Source organism: Apteryx mantelli, chromosome 6 (genome assembly GCF_036417845.1).
Source record: "Apteryx mantelli isolate bAptMan1 chromosome 6, bAptMan1.hap1, whole genome shotgun sequence".
Classification (NCBI taxonomy): Eukaryota; Metazoa; Chordata; class Aves; order Apterygiformes; family Apterygidae; genus Apteryx; species Apteryx mantelli.
The window spans coordinates 43,992,974-44,009,609 of record NC_089983.1 but is presented as its reverse complement, the minus strand read 5'-3'; the positions used below and the strand labels follow the sequence as shown (position 1 = coordinate 44,009,609).

Genomic DNA, 16,636 nt, shown 5'->3' with positions numbered 1-16,636 from the left:
CACAGGAGCGATTTGCCCAACCCTGTATACACACCTAAGTTTGTCAGGAGAAATACATTTCACATAGTTTAGCAATTTCATATATATCAATACAATGTTGGGGACTTGGACTTCAGACTTTGCAGGCAGAAGCACAGAAGGAATTTCAAATGAAAGAGAATTTACATGTCCAAATCTGTTCCTAAGGACCCAAATCCCCTTAAACACATCAGCATCAATAAACTCCCAAGTTCAGAACTCACTCAAATGAATGCCCTAGAAACTACTAGATTCTCTAATTTTGCAAAGGAATGCCTCTGCGTGTGCATATGCACGTGGGTTTGATCAGAAGTTTATGATGAGCCTTAGAGAACTTGGTTAGAAATATATATTAAAAAAAAACAACACACACAGCAGCAGGGAAATATGCCATATAAGGAAGCCCAGCTGTTACCACCTACTCTTATCTGTGTGAGCAGGGTTTTCTATGCATCACTCTACTTCCACCCAAGGGATTCTTAGCTGCCAGAGCTCCTTCCCCTGATTTGGTCTCTTGCTCAGCCCCTTCTTTCAGTGGAAAACCCCTATCCAGCTCTGCCTTCCCCGCACGAAGGAACCCTCCCTGACCACCCGGCGCATTACGCTTACATCCCGCACGCCCTTTTGCAGGCGCCCCACGGAAGTGCACTGTGAGAAAAGGAGGGGCTCAGGTATTTGCGGATCCTTTCTGTCTCTCTCTGTTCACTAATGTGGCATCGCTGCTCACTTATGTTTGCCCTGGTGCAGGCATTTCCCATTTCAGCATTACACATGCTGGCAGCTGCCCAAGTCCGTGCGTGAAATCCCCAAGACCTGCTATAGCAGCTTCTGCTGCCAGGAAACAGAACTGGAAAGAAACCCTGGAGAACAGGGAACTGCTAAAGCCCCAGCAAAAACTTCAAAGCGAAGGCAGCAGTAGTGAACTCAAGATGCCTGGGAGTCTAGGAAATCCTCATGGGGCTGCAGGCACCCCTCTGCTCCTGGTGTCGTCTGGTTCCCCTCATTTCCCTGTTTGGCATCGAGGCATGGATTAAATACACCAAATTGGGAGAAATCTTTCAGGTTTCATCTTAGAGCTCTCTGCCCAGTTCCTCCCTCCTCACGTGAAAACATGAAGTATCTGCCTTTCAGATGTAGCTAGAAGACTTGGCAACAAAAATTCAAAAACTGCAATTCAGAGTGGCAATTCCTTCCATATTAATGCAACACCATATATTTCTAATAGAATCTCAGAGCCTGGATATGTTATGAAAATTTCTTTCTCTAATAGCCCAGAGTCAAAGTGTCTGAAGATGACGTGCCTCTGCGAGGTGAACATGGTTGCAGGTGGAGGGACAGCTCCCAGGTCAGGAGCCCTCACGACAGGATCTTAGACAACTGACAGCAAGGCACAGTTTGAAATCAGGGGGAACACAGTAAAATCACAGGCAAACATGGTTTACCCAAATTTAAAATAAGCTAGGATCTCCTCTAAGTGGTCTTCTGATTTAAAAAATAGTTTGAACATGAATGAGTTGCTTGAAAAACATGTTTAGGAGTGGGTAAAGAACTTGGTTATCTAATAAGATAGACTTTTTCCTCAAGACAATTGTTACTTATCTGAGCCTAAACTCAGAAGATATGAAGACTCATTTGCTCACCTGTGGGTTCATTATTTAACACATACTGTGAGCCACATGAATATTCTTGAAAACATGATTTGAAAACACCAGGAATAACATTATGGTTTTAACAGCTTGCCTAAAATTTCATTCTCATTTTAAAGGCTTACCGGGTTGACATGCTGTTGGGCAGCGAGTCCACTCACTGAAAGGCGTAACAACACAATCTTTCTTGCAGAGCAGAAGACATGGTCGCACCATTTCAGGTCTGATGGAGTCTGGACATCTATCAGTATGAACACAAAGACAGCACATCATCAATCAGAAATCAAACTGTGGGGAAACATTTTACTCCTAAGACGCTCATCGGGCTGTGAGCGTAGTGCCATAACAGAGATCTCACTTCTGCTCACAGCAAGCCTCCCTTTTCTTCTCTTTTGCACTCATGTAACCAGACTCAATTTAGCACACTTGCTTAGATTAAAAAAAAAATGTGAAGTTTGACCTGATGACTAAAGACTAAATGTTACTTTCTATACGATGCCTAAAACATGATGCTCCCTGAAGCAAAAGAGATATATTTATTACTGAAGAAAGTGAATAGTTGTGTTTACCAAATAGTCCTGTCGGTTTTTAGCACAATGCACAAGAGCCTTCAAACCACTTACAGGTGTGTATAAGGACTGATACGACACTCCTCAACTGTCAACCTTTAGGAAATACAAAGCAGCTTAAAGTGATTTTTGTGGTCCCCTTCCTGAGGCGTGATAGGAATCTTCAGGCACAGCTCAGGACTGAGGCCTAGATTTTTATTCGAAATGTTATATAACATAATTTAGTAATAAGACCTTTGTGATTTTTTATTCATTTTTAAATCCTAAATGAAGAAAATGTAATGAATATTCTTATAAAAATTTCAGAAACAGTTAATAATTAAAAACTGGAAGGGTGGCAAAGGGGCAATATTCTGGGATCTGGCACATCGTGCATTTCAAGTGGGGGAACATAGAGAGAATTAGTCTTTTCTAATTTTTACTAATTTCCTGTAGACAGACTGCTCGACAATACCTAGGAATGCATGTAACCAAATGAGTACATTTAGAAAAGGAATATGCCACTAAACCATGATAGGAAAAAAATAAATCTTAAAGTCATGATTCCATGACCGAGATGGTAATCAGATACTTAGCAGCATAATTTAAAAGAAAATAAATACAAAGAGACATTTCTTCTCATTAAGCATGATTATTCTAGAAGGTAGAATTCTGTTACCTAACCAGCAAGATGTGGAAATGTTTTTCTGCACAGTTCTTGGTTTTATTCAGCTGTCTTTGGCTTGCACCTTCATTAGATACCATGTAATTTTTCTTCATGAAATCAGGAAAACCACATAATAGGAAAAATTCAGTATGCCAACACGCAAAGGTTATTTATTGACATAATATAACCTATTCCTGAAGCCGTATCACTAGTGCACTAAAGCTGCAGCAGTTTTAAACCCAACGTTACTTTGGATCAGCCTTCATAAACTCTAATATAAAATATGTCTGCGAAAAATCTTACTCCGTTTTGGCAACTGCAGATCAGCTCAAGGGCGCCCATTCCGCACGGCACTGCGGGAGGGGAAGAGGGCTGGGGCTCTCCTCTCCCCTTCTCATAGCCGTGCTTCCTGGGAATATTTACTCTCCCCTTTCAATTCCACTTCCCCTTAGACTATCTCAAAAGTGAAGGGGACAAACAGCTATTTTAGACATTACACAGAACTATAAACAATATGTTTAAGCAGGCAAAGTTACAGCATATCAATGGACGCTAGCTATAAATGAATACTGGATTTCTTTCCTTTTATTTAATTAATCTCATTAACCTCAAGAATTTTAATTAACTTTACTGAAATCAACACAGTCTGCTTATATGAACCGGATTGTTTTGAGAGCTACAATAAGAAATGAAACTCAGCTGTAAGTCTCTAGACTCATTAACAGTGCAAAAATAATTAGCAGTATCTTAATTTTTTTATATTAGGGAAAACATCTGTGCTACTCTTTTGCCTAGTTTAGTAAAGCAAATCAAAATTCAGAATATGTTTACTGCAGAATACATAATTTTACTGTGTTGATACCACAATACTAAAGCCATACAAATCGACAGAATGATATATATGACACATATTGTTCTGCCTTATTATGGGGTAAATAAAATAAAAAAATAAATAGACATTGCATTGTATTAGAGCATTGATAGTAATGTATTGATGAATGCTATGTTTGGATCTAGTTTATATTACCCTCACAACTGTCTTTCAGGAAAAACATTTGCGAAAACTGTGAACAAGAATATTAGAAAAGCTATAGAAAAATTCTGTGCCACTGAAAAGTGTTTTTTCCTTACTTTTACATACAGAATTAAAAAGAGGTTAGCTATTTATTTTTGCTATATATTAGTATCCCTTTCACAGTAGTGAAGGAAGAGTGGAGAACTCGTCCAGAAATAAAACTATTTTCAAAGCTGTAGTTTCCCTAAATCAGTTGAAAACACTTTCATATTTTATCTATTTTAACTATAAATAGTCACTCAAGCTATATAAAGCTGTAGCAACCTAAACACCACCTCACTGCTCTAACCTAACGCTACTAACCTAAACCTTCTTAAATACCTTTTGGTTGTAACCTGGCCAGAACCGCTCTTGGTGCAGAAGACCCTCCTGGTCTGCACGCCCACTCCGCAGGCAGCTTCTCGGCTCCAGGCCACAGTGGCGTTGAGCGCGGATCCCAGCGCCCCTTCGGAGCAGGCGCTCCAGGGGGACGTTTCCCAGAAGAGAGGTACACACGGGTGCTCGTTACACAAACGGTGCTCCTGCAGGGCTCGGGCAGGGGGACAGGCTTTTCCACCTGGAAATGGTCAAGGCAGTACGATATTTTACCTTATAACATTTGGCAAAAGGAAATCATGGAAAAATACATAGAAATGACAGTTCTGCTTAATACCTTCCCCCCCCCCCCCGTTATAAATAAATAAATAAATAAAGCTTAAATAAAGCTGCTGACCTTTATGGCTGCAATAACAACCTTCTAAAATATTGTTTCTCCATTAAACTAGCCTTGCATAAAATTGTATTCCAACATATAATGAAAACAGAAATAGGCAAAGTGTATTTCTGAGTTACCTTACTGATACTCCTACACACAGCCACATTGACTCCATTTAAATGCCAGGATCACGCAGCAAACACATAGTTAGGTTTAAAGACAAATTAAGCTTTATTTTTATGCTCATTCTCCTTACTAATTTCCCAAGGAGGAGCATTTTTTTCCAATATATGGATTCCCTTCATGCATTGACCAAAAGAGCTGAGCTGTATACAATTCTGCACCACAGTCTTGGAGGTTCTGTACATGTATCATTTGATACCCTCATCTGCAAATCAAGGGGGAAAGTCTTGAAAGATAGGTTTTGAGTTTGAAGCCTCACTTTTCTGAGGCAGCCTCTTTCGAACTGGCATCCAAAGATTTTGCTAAACTACTGCAATTCCAACCAGCAACCTGAATTTATTCCATAAAAGAATCAGACGTTCACAGCTCAAAAGCTAGGAAGTAATGCAGTGAAATCCTAACAGTAAGTATTGTCATTTCAGGAAGAAAGAAGCAAAAATGACTAAAATCAAAACCTTTCTCCTCCAAGAGGGAAAATTTGGCAACTTGTGACATAGCAAAAGTGCATTAAAATTAAAGTTACAAGTTTTCAGTTCTTAAAAAAAAAAAAAAAAAAAAAAAAAAAGTGTTGGGGTCAGAATCCAGAAGGCAGAGAGCACCTTTATGCCCCACTAAAATCAACGGGAGATGAAGGCCTATTGCTCCTCAAAGGGACGCTCACCACCTTGCAGGACTGCGCCTTTTCACATAATGTGGAACCCCAAACGGCCCCAATCAGTAACACGGAGAAAAGAAAAAGAAAGGTGGTAATTTCCTAAGCAGCACGCTGATTTGGATAATCAAGTCCATTACTGTCCTCTTTCTCTTCTTTTCATGAGAATGGACTGTTCCGCATTGCGTTCACTCTCTGAACGGTTTAGTACCATGATGGAGTGAAAAATGGGAAGATAAACTAGCCCACCCAGCTAGCTTACTTTCCTGAAAAGTTCTCCTTGGCAGGAAAACTGCAGACCAGTTATTGCTCTTGCATGTTTGAGCAAATGTAACAAATGTAAAAAGCAAATGGTAAAATGTCTAGCATCCACCAGACAGAAAAAAAGAAAAGATGACTATGAAAAATTTGCAAATATGCCTTTCTATATAATGCAGAGCAAATTATGGCTTCCCAGGGAAAACCAAGGGTTTGTTTCTTTGTTGTGTTTTTTTTTTTTTTTGGAATGCCAGTGGTAAGCAAGCTCTCCTAAGTAGTGGAGGGTAATCATGAGGCAATTTAACTTAAGAATGTAAGAGAAGGTATAGCCCATCCAGCCTAATATTCTGTCTCCAAAACTGACAGCAGGAGATGCTGCTTAGGGAGAGCACAAGAGCCTGGCCACTTTCTGCAGCTCACTCGCAACGGTTGTACAAGAAATGCTGGAGAGTACATCCCCGCCAAGCCCTTTTTAGTAGTCATTTACAGACCTGTTGCCCACAAATTGGTCTAATCCATTTTGAACCTGCTGATACTGTCTGCCTCCACAATCTCCTTCAGCACCGAATTGCACAAGTTTGCTACCCAGTGTGTGAAGAAGCATCTTTTTAATCTGTTTTAAACCAACCTCCTCTAGTTTCATCAGCTGCCCCCTAGTCCTCATACTATGGGATCTGGTGAACAGCTTGGAGAAAATGCCCCCAGGGTTTGAACTGGAGTCAGTCCGTGAGGTGGGATCCAGAAGACCTTCAGGGACGAGAGCCAGGGCTACTCCTGTCGCAGTTGCTAGAGAACGAATGAAATGGGAACTGTGGTGTTACTGGAGCTCTGCCAAAGCTGGGGGCTCGCTTATGAGCTGGGTATGAAAGAGTTGGGGAAAGCAGGTAACACAGTAACTAAGGCTAACGGAGTACCAACGTAACCTTAGTACTGCAGGGCTAAAAACAATAAATCCATTTCTGCTTTAGTCGCCGTTCACTCGCAAAGTCTGATCAACTACTAAGTATCTCTATGTAGCTGTGTGACACTGTATAGGAAGCTATTACATTCATTGCTTATGATGTTCAGAAAAAGTTAGAGTTTTATTAGTTAATTATTCCTTTTTGAGGAATTTGAAGTGTTCAGTTCAAAGCATGCCATTTTTAGTTTACTGTTTTCAGGCTACATATTTTTAAGATCTCAGTACTTCTGGTCTTCATTCCTTAACATAACAATTATTCAGACTTTCCTCTACTTTTTTAATTCCATGTTTACCTGTTATTTGCATTTTGTCCCCTCCATGGAATATACAAAGAAAACTTTATTTTTCATTTGAATTATTCTCTAGCTAATACACTTTTTTTGAAGTAGTTATTATCAATCTACAATTACATAGCAGTTTTCATCCTGAAGGATTCCAATTTTCTTTACAAGTGCATAAGGATGTTTATATGAATAGAGACCATTCACATGAGTAAGGGTTTTCAAGATCAAGTCCTTACACTGCTCCAGTAAGGAGGTTTTAACGACAATTTCCAAAATAGCATTTAACAGTGCTTGTCCCAGACTAGATTTGCATCTGAGGTGTTTTGCTGCTGGATTAGCTGCACATAGCACTGGCAATAATATTTTCTTTTGTGTCAACTAGGCTTTAGTCTGCTGGACCTGTTACTGTTTTATGAATTTTTATGCACTCAGTATGGTATCACTCCAATCCTGTGTGATAAACCAACACACTCAATGAGTTACTATATGCGTAACTACAGTTGGAAGACTATAATTCTATTAAGATATAGTTTGTGTAAAAAACTATCACCGTAATGTTGAAATGTTTAAATCCAGATAGATGATGTGTCAATGAAGATCCAGAGGAAATTATATAAATTCATCAAGGGCAATTTACTCACTCCAACAGAAAAATAAGACCAACATATTTTAGGTTTGCAATAATAATAAAGGTCCTTTTCTATTTCCTCATTTTCACAGCTTCCTCCTTTCTAAATCAGTAATAATATGTTCCTATATAAAAACACTTGTATGAGGAGTTTAGGTCATTCAGTAATTTCATTAGGGTAGGATGCAGCTGAAGCATATTCAGCCCAGACTAGGCCTTTAATATTCAATAATTTATAGGCTAAAGTAAATAATTTTGAACTGTGGCAGAATTTCTCCAAGTAACACATGCATTAATTCAAGCCTGTAAAGATCTTTTAGTTGCTAGGCATAAAGCACAGACAAGTGCTATTTTTTGTCATCGTTACAGTACTGGGGTTAGCTCTGATCCAAATACGGTTTGGCAGAGGAATGCAAGCCAACTCCTTGAATGAACACGCAGTGACCAATCTGAAATATTACCACTCACCCTCTGCAGGAAGGGCCAAGATAGACCTACTTCTGCTTTGACTCCCCTCAGCGTTTTTACTGGAACACGACTGGGAACATGGAGACCACTGTGACCATTCGCTGACGACGCAATCTGTGGCACAAGGTACTTCACAAGCCACTATTTCAGGACGGAGAAGCTCTGAGCAAAGGTTTTGTGGTACTTCTTCACCTGGAACAAACAAGATAAAATTAAATAAAAACACGGACGAAGTTTAGCCTCGGTTCAATATCCATGGTCTGCATCACACAGACAGACTTTACGTTACATGCATGTCTGCCAATGGAAGAATATACCATAAAAGAACATTTGATTAGGCTTTCAGGCTTGAAAGTAAAGTACTCAAACAACCAACTGAGATATTTCTTCAGAAAAGCAAAAAAGAAAAATGCGGTTTAAGTTTGATGTACAACCTCTTGGCTATAGTCTGCTTCATAAAGGTGGCAACCATGAAGGAACAAGATGATTCAATCAGTAAAAAACTATAAAATCAATTACCACCACAAGCCCCATATCTTCCAGGTATCTGCATCTATACAATTTATTTTTCACAATGAGAACTGTGCAGGTCCCCACAGAAGGTGTGTTCTCCCACATGCAGGCCACAGAAGTGTCTGATAGACATTTTGGTCATTCTTCTTCAACATCACAGAATTAGCCATGCACCATTTCCAAGTGTGCTTCTCACTCAAATCCCAGGAAATCCAGAAAAACGGATCTGCTGGACCACCCCTGCCCCAAAAGGAAATATTTGCTATTGGAGATGAACCAAGGGACTGGGAACAAAACCATCATTCCCGACAAGAAGCATCTCTCTAAAACTGAGAACGGAGATGGGAGCAGCTTACTAACGTCCCAGCCATACCTCCTCCTTCTCAGGCCTAGGGAAAGGAAGACACCAGTGAATACACAAGTTTCCTAGAGTGGGAGAGGAATAAAACTGCCTATGAGTTCCATGGCAAAAAAGGGATGAGACAGAGACCTCAGGTATGTATGAGTGTGGCTTTCCACCATTGATATGATCCAAACATACATACTACACAGAAAGCCAGATGAACAGATACACCCTTCAATGCCTATGGCCTAAAAAGCAAAGTAAAATATAGTTTTATTTAAAAATAACAAAGGAAATGTCCAGTAATTTTATTAATTACATAGGATTTATGACAAAAGCATAATTGATCATATTTCATGAAAATGAGATGAAATGATTCATGATTTTTTTGGCATTGAATTACACCTAATGTTTTGCAGATATAATTCAAATGATAGCAGAAATTAACTCTGTAAACAATGGACAGATATGATTGACTTTGCTACACTGTTCTCTTGCTTGGTGCTGCTGGGCCTCATGAATTTTCAGTTACAAATCTGAAATTTCTTGAAGCTCAAATTGAGCTGTTTATAAGCAACAAGCTCACTCTAAATGTTACCTCTTTTGCCCTTATAATAGTTACGATGCTTTCCTTTGAGGTTTCTTTAATTATGAATCTAGAAGAAAACATAATGACTATTCAGGCTCAATTATATGTAGGAAAAAATTAAAATTCATAATGGCAACATCAGAATAATGCTGGTTCTCTCACCTCACATGCTACAGGAACAGAGGTCTGTAACGAGGCAGCCCAGAACGCAATTATAACTAAGAGGGTAAAAATCTGTATTGCTTTTACAAGACAACACATGTACCGGTGAGTAAAGAAGAGAGGCAGGCAGGCTGCTAGCAAGACTACATCAAGCTGTCAATAGCACAGTGGTATTATCTGCAGTTGCATCCCTAGATGAAGACAGGCTTATTGCCCCTGAGGCACAAATAAAACTTTTCAAGCATATTATGAGAAGTAACAGAGAATCTAGCAGGCAATCAGAATGCAAGAGATTTAAAAATACACATTTTTTTGTCCTTTTTTTCCCTTGCACTTGCCTATGTTCATCAGGAAATGCTCGATACACCCAGTCATTGTAGTGCTAGATACACCCAGTCATTGTAGTGCTATTCTAAATCTGCTCAATAACAAAACTGAGACCAAACCTTCCTTCAAGACAGTCCCCATTCCTGAGGAGCACAGGTGTACAGCTGTACGGCATTTGGCAATCCCTGCAAACCATGCTTACTCACCCACTCAGACTTGCCCATTATCACCGCTGCTGCTTTGGATGCTCATGTAACACTGAGAACTATCTTTAGAGAAAAATAACGTAAAATCCCAAATAAACCCGTAAGCCTCATTCCAACTGTCTCCTTGAGTTATTTTAGTGTCAAAATCCCTGCTAAGATTTTGACAGCTTGTCTGTATAGCAGCAGATAACATGAGGGCATCCCGGTCAGGCTTGATTTTAGGAATTATTGTTACAGTAACATCATGAGATTACATGCTTTGGTGAAATGCTCTTTGGTAAAACATCTATCCTCCTTTCCCACCATTGTATTCCCAGGAAAGAAGCAAAGGAGGCATTTGCACAGCCAGCAACAGGCTGCTGAGCAACAAGGCACGAGATGGGTCGCAGGCCTGGGGTGCCACCATAGACACCAGCCACAGCAAGCACGCATCCCTCCTCCCCATACATTCATTACATATGGACTTTATGGCAAGGGAATGCCATCAAGAAGTGAATTTTGGATTTAGTCCAAATTTTCAAGCAATCAGATTGTATGACAGATATAAGTATTAAAGAGAACCACATTTGTTGAAAGCCACTGAAGCTTTTCCACTGGTTTAATCTGACTTTATAAAAGACCTTCTCTAAGCACGTACCACTTTACTCAGAAGAGAGCACCAAACACTTTGGTCTCCTTGGGGGTGGCTTTTTCCACCTGTGAGCCTAGGTTAAAAGGAGGCACTTGTACTCCCCCATTCTGATTCCACAGATTTTAAAGCAACCGTATCATGGGAAGTGAGGCAAAGGAGAAAAATCCTCTTTCCACTTATTCTCCCAGAGGTTTTTTTTCACATTGGATTTACAGCAAACAACAGCAACAACAGTAGCGCTGCAAACAAAGGCTGCAATCCATGGTTCCTCAGCAAAGAAAGGAAGATTTGAGTTTTGCTGTAAACAGTTTACCACCAAGTGCTTGAAGGTGCAATTCTACATTCACTTCTGTGAATTACTTTAAGGTTCTATTCACTGTGTTCAAGTTTAATTACTAGTTTGTATTAATACAGAAGGGTTACGGTCTTCTGTACCAGCTGCCTAGCAGAGAATTCTCAGAAAACTACTATATATTAGAAAAGAAGGCAATAATCTTTCATTTTCCATGAAAAATACTAAAATAGGATACATCTGAAATGTGCTTTATGCATTGTCACAGATTTACAGGGGATATTACAGTCCCCAGAGCTTTCTAACTGTTCACCCAGTAGCTTAAAGGTATAATTCTTATCTCAGATATTCTGAATAATCTTTCTAGAGGAGGTTTGCTCTCTCTGCTAAATAACACTAATGTCTTTAAGCACCTATATAATGCATCTAAACACAATATGAATTCCCCTCTAAGCAGGTATTTAGGTCTCAAGATGTAGCATTTGAAACCAGCCATGGAGAGCAGTGGGATGGCAGATCACATCACAAGGATCCCAGTCTGGAATGCTTTCAGGAAAAATAGGGAGGGGGATAGTACTGATAACAACAGTTGCAACTTAGCTCCCTATCAGAATTTTTTGCGTGAGAACTGACAACGTTGCTCTGAAGTTCATCTTGGGCTACCCAGGAATTACATTTAGTGGCAGTTCAGAGCAGAGCAGTACTTCTTCAGATCACTGGTCTTTCCTACATAGAGCCCAAAGCAGGGCTCTTCATGGGAAACTGTACACTGGGTGCGATCTGCAGTGGCAGAATAAACTTTGAAGACTGTTCATTAGTAAATAGAGCAGTCAAAGACAAAAGGACAATAGGCAATTTCAAAAAAAAAAAAAAAAAAAGACTAGTTAGCTTGGACTGGATCCAGCTCATCGAATCTAACCTTCCATCAGTAGGCCACCATCTTCATTGGCTCCCTTCAAGTATTCATTACTTGCTCACTTAACTTTTTAATTAATGATTAAAACTAAATACATAAGATGAATTCAACAGAAAACATTTTCAACATAGGAGGGATTTAATCCTGTTTTTTCTAATATCAGGGTGTAATAACTGTGGGGGGAAAAAAGAAAAAGACAAGTATGGCATTATTGCAAGTATATTTGCTAATAAGGTTGCCTTATTGCCTGGTCCCTAATTTGAATTCTGGGAAAAGGTCATGAAGAAAGTGAACAAGCGACCACCACCACATACAGAGAAATAAAATTCTGAATGAAATTTCTGGTTCATCTATATTCATATGAATGAAAATCTTCCCAGAAAAGAAGGAACAATATAGAACTCTCTTTGAAAGAGTGAGCGTATTTTTCCAGAAAACTTAATTATTTTCCTATTGTCCTTTGAATCCTGAAAGGACAAGGCACTTCCACGGTCCTGCCGTTGTGAGGCATTAAATCAACAGGAACATTTCATTCCGAGTCAGTTCAACATTAAACTGCATCTGCTTATTTTACATAATGCCTCCCAGAAACCACAGCTCCAGCATATTATTTTCATTCTTCCCAGTGACCTGAGTACTCAGCTCCCATGACACACTTTAATTACACCTGCCACTGACGTGCCTCATGGCTCCGGCAAAGGGTATTACAGAAATGCAGACTGGCAAAGAACCCAAGTCGACTGGACAGGATAAGACTAAAATAGCAAAAAAACAAGTCCCATTAGGCAGTAGGAATTGAAAGAGGATCAACTTAATAAATTAATAGCCTCCTTTTGCCATTCACCACTATACCCTGTTCATTTTTTTCCGATGGAAAATTTGAAACATTACTTGGAAAAATCTCAGTTTTGCATGTGTGTGTGGAGCTCCGGCCTCTGCAGTGGGGAAAGGCCCAACATGAAGGAATTGCATTTTAGATGGCTTTCCATTGCTACCAGGAAGTAACGAAAATTTATTTTGTGCACAAATGACTGCTGCAAAAATGCTGCATATTTAATGACAATTACCAGTTTGACATCAATATTTCTCCTTGTAGCATTTGAAATTGTTCTCTGGAAATAATGAAGCCGTCATCTAAAATACTATACATATCGTTAAATTTTATGTCCCATTTAAATCTCAGAAAAGAATGACAATAAACTTTGATTAAATACTTGCCTGTAACAGAATAAGATGTCAACAGACAGTAGTAAATTCAGAAAAATTCATATTGACTGTATGCCAGTTTGCTGACGGCAATTGCATATCTCCTTCAGAGAAAGCAGTCTGATGACAAAATCTTGGCCTAGACATCTAATCAGCTAACAGAAATGTTACATTTAAAAGCAATAACAATCAAACTATAACAATAGGAGAAATTGGATATAGCTGCTTTGCATATACTCATGTTTTAGCAACATCACTGATTTTTCTTCCATGTTGCACTACCAGTTTTAGAGATACCTTATTAAATCCACAAGCTGCTGTGTTCAGTCTTCCTGCACACATTGACTTTTGGACTGGAAGACCAATGTCACACTTGACTGAAATTCTTGGCTCCTGGTTGACTTTTGTTAATGCCAGTCAATAGGTAAGAACATCTGTGACAAGCGATGTCAGTTTGTCAAGGAAAGCAGTGGTGTATGGAATAAATTTAATTGCAGCGGTCCATCACTATTATCAGAACCTTGTAACAGAAAAGAAGAATGAAGTAACAAAGAAGAAGAATGGAGGTAAAGATCTATCATGAAAAAAAATTAAACTGAGAGGAAGAAAAATCATTCACATGGGAAAAGAGGGAATAAGTCCAAATATAGCCAGGATCATCCTTGAGGACAAAAAAGAAAGAAAGAAAACAGATGACACAATCCTTAAGGGTTTGAGTTGAAAAACTTTGTTAAAATGCAATTATGAAAAAATGCAGCAAGTAAAACATTCTAGACAAAAAGAAAAGAAAGACAATGAATAGAAAGAAAAAGAAGTGGATACAATAACAGAGCCAGAATACAGCATTAGGTAAAGTAAAAACTAATTTTCAACTGCATAATTCACAGTGAAGAATAAGGAATACAGCAGAAAGTTTCAGGAGAATAAGGAAACAGGAAAGTAAAAAGATAAAGAGAAGTATGAAAAAACAGACACAGAGCAGTAGAAAGTAAGTTAGGAGAAGAAATAGTATGTCTGGAAATACATTATAAAAATCACTGTAAAACATGAAGTTCTGCCCTAATCCCCATGTCACCGGCCATGACCATGTCCCTTGGCTGTTTCAAAAGGGGCAGCGTGTGATCACTTTGGTGATTATGAGAGCAAAGACTTTGAAGAGTACGGAAAGAAGTGATACTTGTTTTTCTTTCCTTCATATCCCCTTCTGCAATTTGGCCTGTTTATCCCTTTTTATTTACATAAATATATGTAATAAAATTGATTTGCGACTCCGAGGAATCTTCAGTGAAGGGAACACCGGGGGGCATTTCAGCGAGCAGCCAGCAAGGCTGCAGAGAGCATCCCAGCTGTAAGACTCTGCCCTATTATACAGCAGCCACCAGCCTAGAGGTTAAAAAATGATACAGCTTATCAGGCATGCTACCTACCTAACACGTTGCCTGCCATGTATTTCTTTGTCCCACGCAGACCATGTATTTCTTTGTCCCAACACAACTAGTCATTTAAAGAAATTTCCTACACATGCACCTGCTGGGCTGGGGAGTGAAAGCAAAAGAACGAATTCTAACTCGTGGATGGGTGAACAACTCCTCCCGAAATAAGAGAAATTGCTCAGGTGCATCTGAAAGTAAAATTACATTCATTGTGTTCTTGGAGAAGAGCATATGAATTCAAGTAGCTGCTCCGGATAATTAACAGAGCACAGCAATCTGGAAGCGTAAAATGTAAGAACTAAACATATTCCTTATTAATGTTCTGGGGGGTTTTTTTCCTCTTTTTCCTTTTTCTGCATTACCCCCTACTACATACAAATGGAGGAATCTACACAGGTGGGTTGATCAAGACTGATTACAATTAAGATTTATGGTTGAAATTGATGCTGCAGGATAACTATGAAACAGGTGTCCCTCTATTTCCTTCTCTGGATTGCTTTGTGAAAAATGTCAATTAACACAAAATATTGTAGAAGCCAATTACATGAACTAGTCAAATGTATTAAAATATTATGTGCTACTAAAATATTCATTTATTTCCAAAAATTTAAGATAAAACAATCATTAAGAGTCAGCTTGTTTATTCCAAGAGCATATAGAGTCCACCTCACCTTATATATTTGTACAGTGGGGCAGCACAACTTTAGTGGCGGTATTTGGGCATTTTAATTTAGAATAAAGAAGGTGGTGTTTTATTCCCAATGCATCACAGCTGTAAATTCTAAACACTCTATTTTTGCACAATTCAGGTGCCATCTTCATTCTCAAAACTCAATAGAAAAGAGTAGAAGGACAAACAATGGCAATGATACACTCCTACAAGATTTTTATGCTCTAATAATTGATCCAAAAAAAAAAAAAGTTGTGTGTGTGCATGGAGAAGTGCAATGCTTTTATACCCATTGTTCTGATTACTCTGACTTTTGGTCCAATATGCTACTCTTAATGATGTACTTTGATGGCTTGTTCATGATATCATTCAAAATCCAAATTACATTCCCAAAATAAGTGTTAGCGATTTGCCATATATTGTGGAAAAACAGAATCTTTTTTTTTCCTAGCCACAAAAATTGCCCCAAGAGTGATCTGTAATTAACATCAGACACTGAAATATTGTAAACAACAGTAGAGCAGAAATGGTTTATCTAAGTTGGCAAAAGTCCTGTTTTCAGATACGGTGAACACTAATGATAATAAATAATTGCAAATACCATCTGGCCTCTTTGAAAACATCTTTCTCCAAGTCTGCAATTGAATCTCTACAAAGAAGATCAATGCAAAAGAAAATGAAAACAGTAAATTAAAATTAGATTTATGCCAACTACTTAAAAATAAGTGCTCATTTAGAAGCAGTTAACACAAAAATATGTTCTAGTTCAGACTCCAAGTGTGGTCTAATCCTGTAAAGCAATTCCAAGAGCTTCAAAAATCTATCAGGAAATGTTCAAAACTTGGAGGATTGAATACTAGGCTATTGCTAGGCTATTTTTATCAGAAATACCAACAGTAGTTAGTATTTTATTTTGCAATTTTGTCTCTAATTCATCCACAAAACTCAGAATGGAGGGATATTAAAATATGCTGTTAGACGGCTTTAAAAAGACCAAAATAAAGAAGAAAATATACTCAATAACACAGAACAATCATCAATTGAGAGTCTAAATGAATGACTGAAATCTACTGTTGACAAAAGCAATAAAAAACAAAAACTATGATCACTGGTTACACCAATATTGGCACGTATCAAACTGAACCGGGGTGGCAAGCCAGCTCTCAGATGGGTTAAGTTACACTCAGCTAATACACTCTGAGCTATCCTCAAACCATTTTATAATAAAAAGAAGAATGGAAGTGTTTAATTCCTACTGTGTTTTGT

General features: G+C 38.6%; 1 protein-coding gene across 1 annotated transcript in view; it reads right to left on the bottom strand.

The window, feature by feature from the left end:
* THSD7B (thrombospondin type 1 domain containing 7B) overlaps positions 1–16,636 on the bottom strand; it is a 219,498-nt gene that overhangs the window by 150,060 nt on the left and 52,802 nt on the right. The window contains exons 7-9 of the mRNA XM_067298639.1: positions 8,083–8,274; positions 4,276–4,510; positions 1,790–1,905 (exon numbers count right to left, since the gene is read on the bottom strand). Coding sequence (XP_067154740.1) covers positions 1,790–1,905; positions 4,276–4,510; positions 8,083–8,274 — 543 coding nt within the window. The remainder of the gene's footprint in view (positions 1–1,789; positions 1,906–4,275; positions 4,511–8,082; positions 8,275–16,636) is intronic.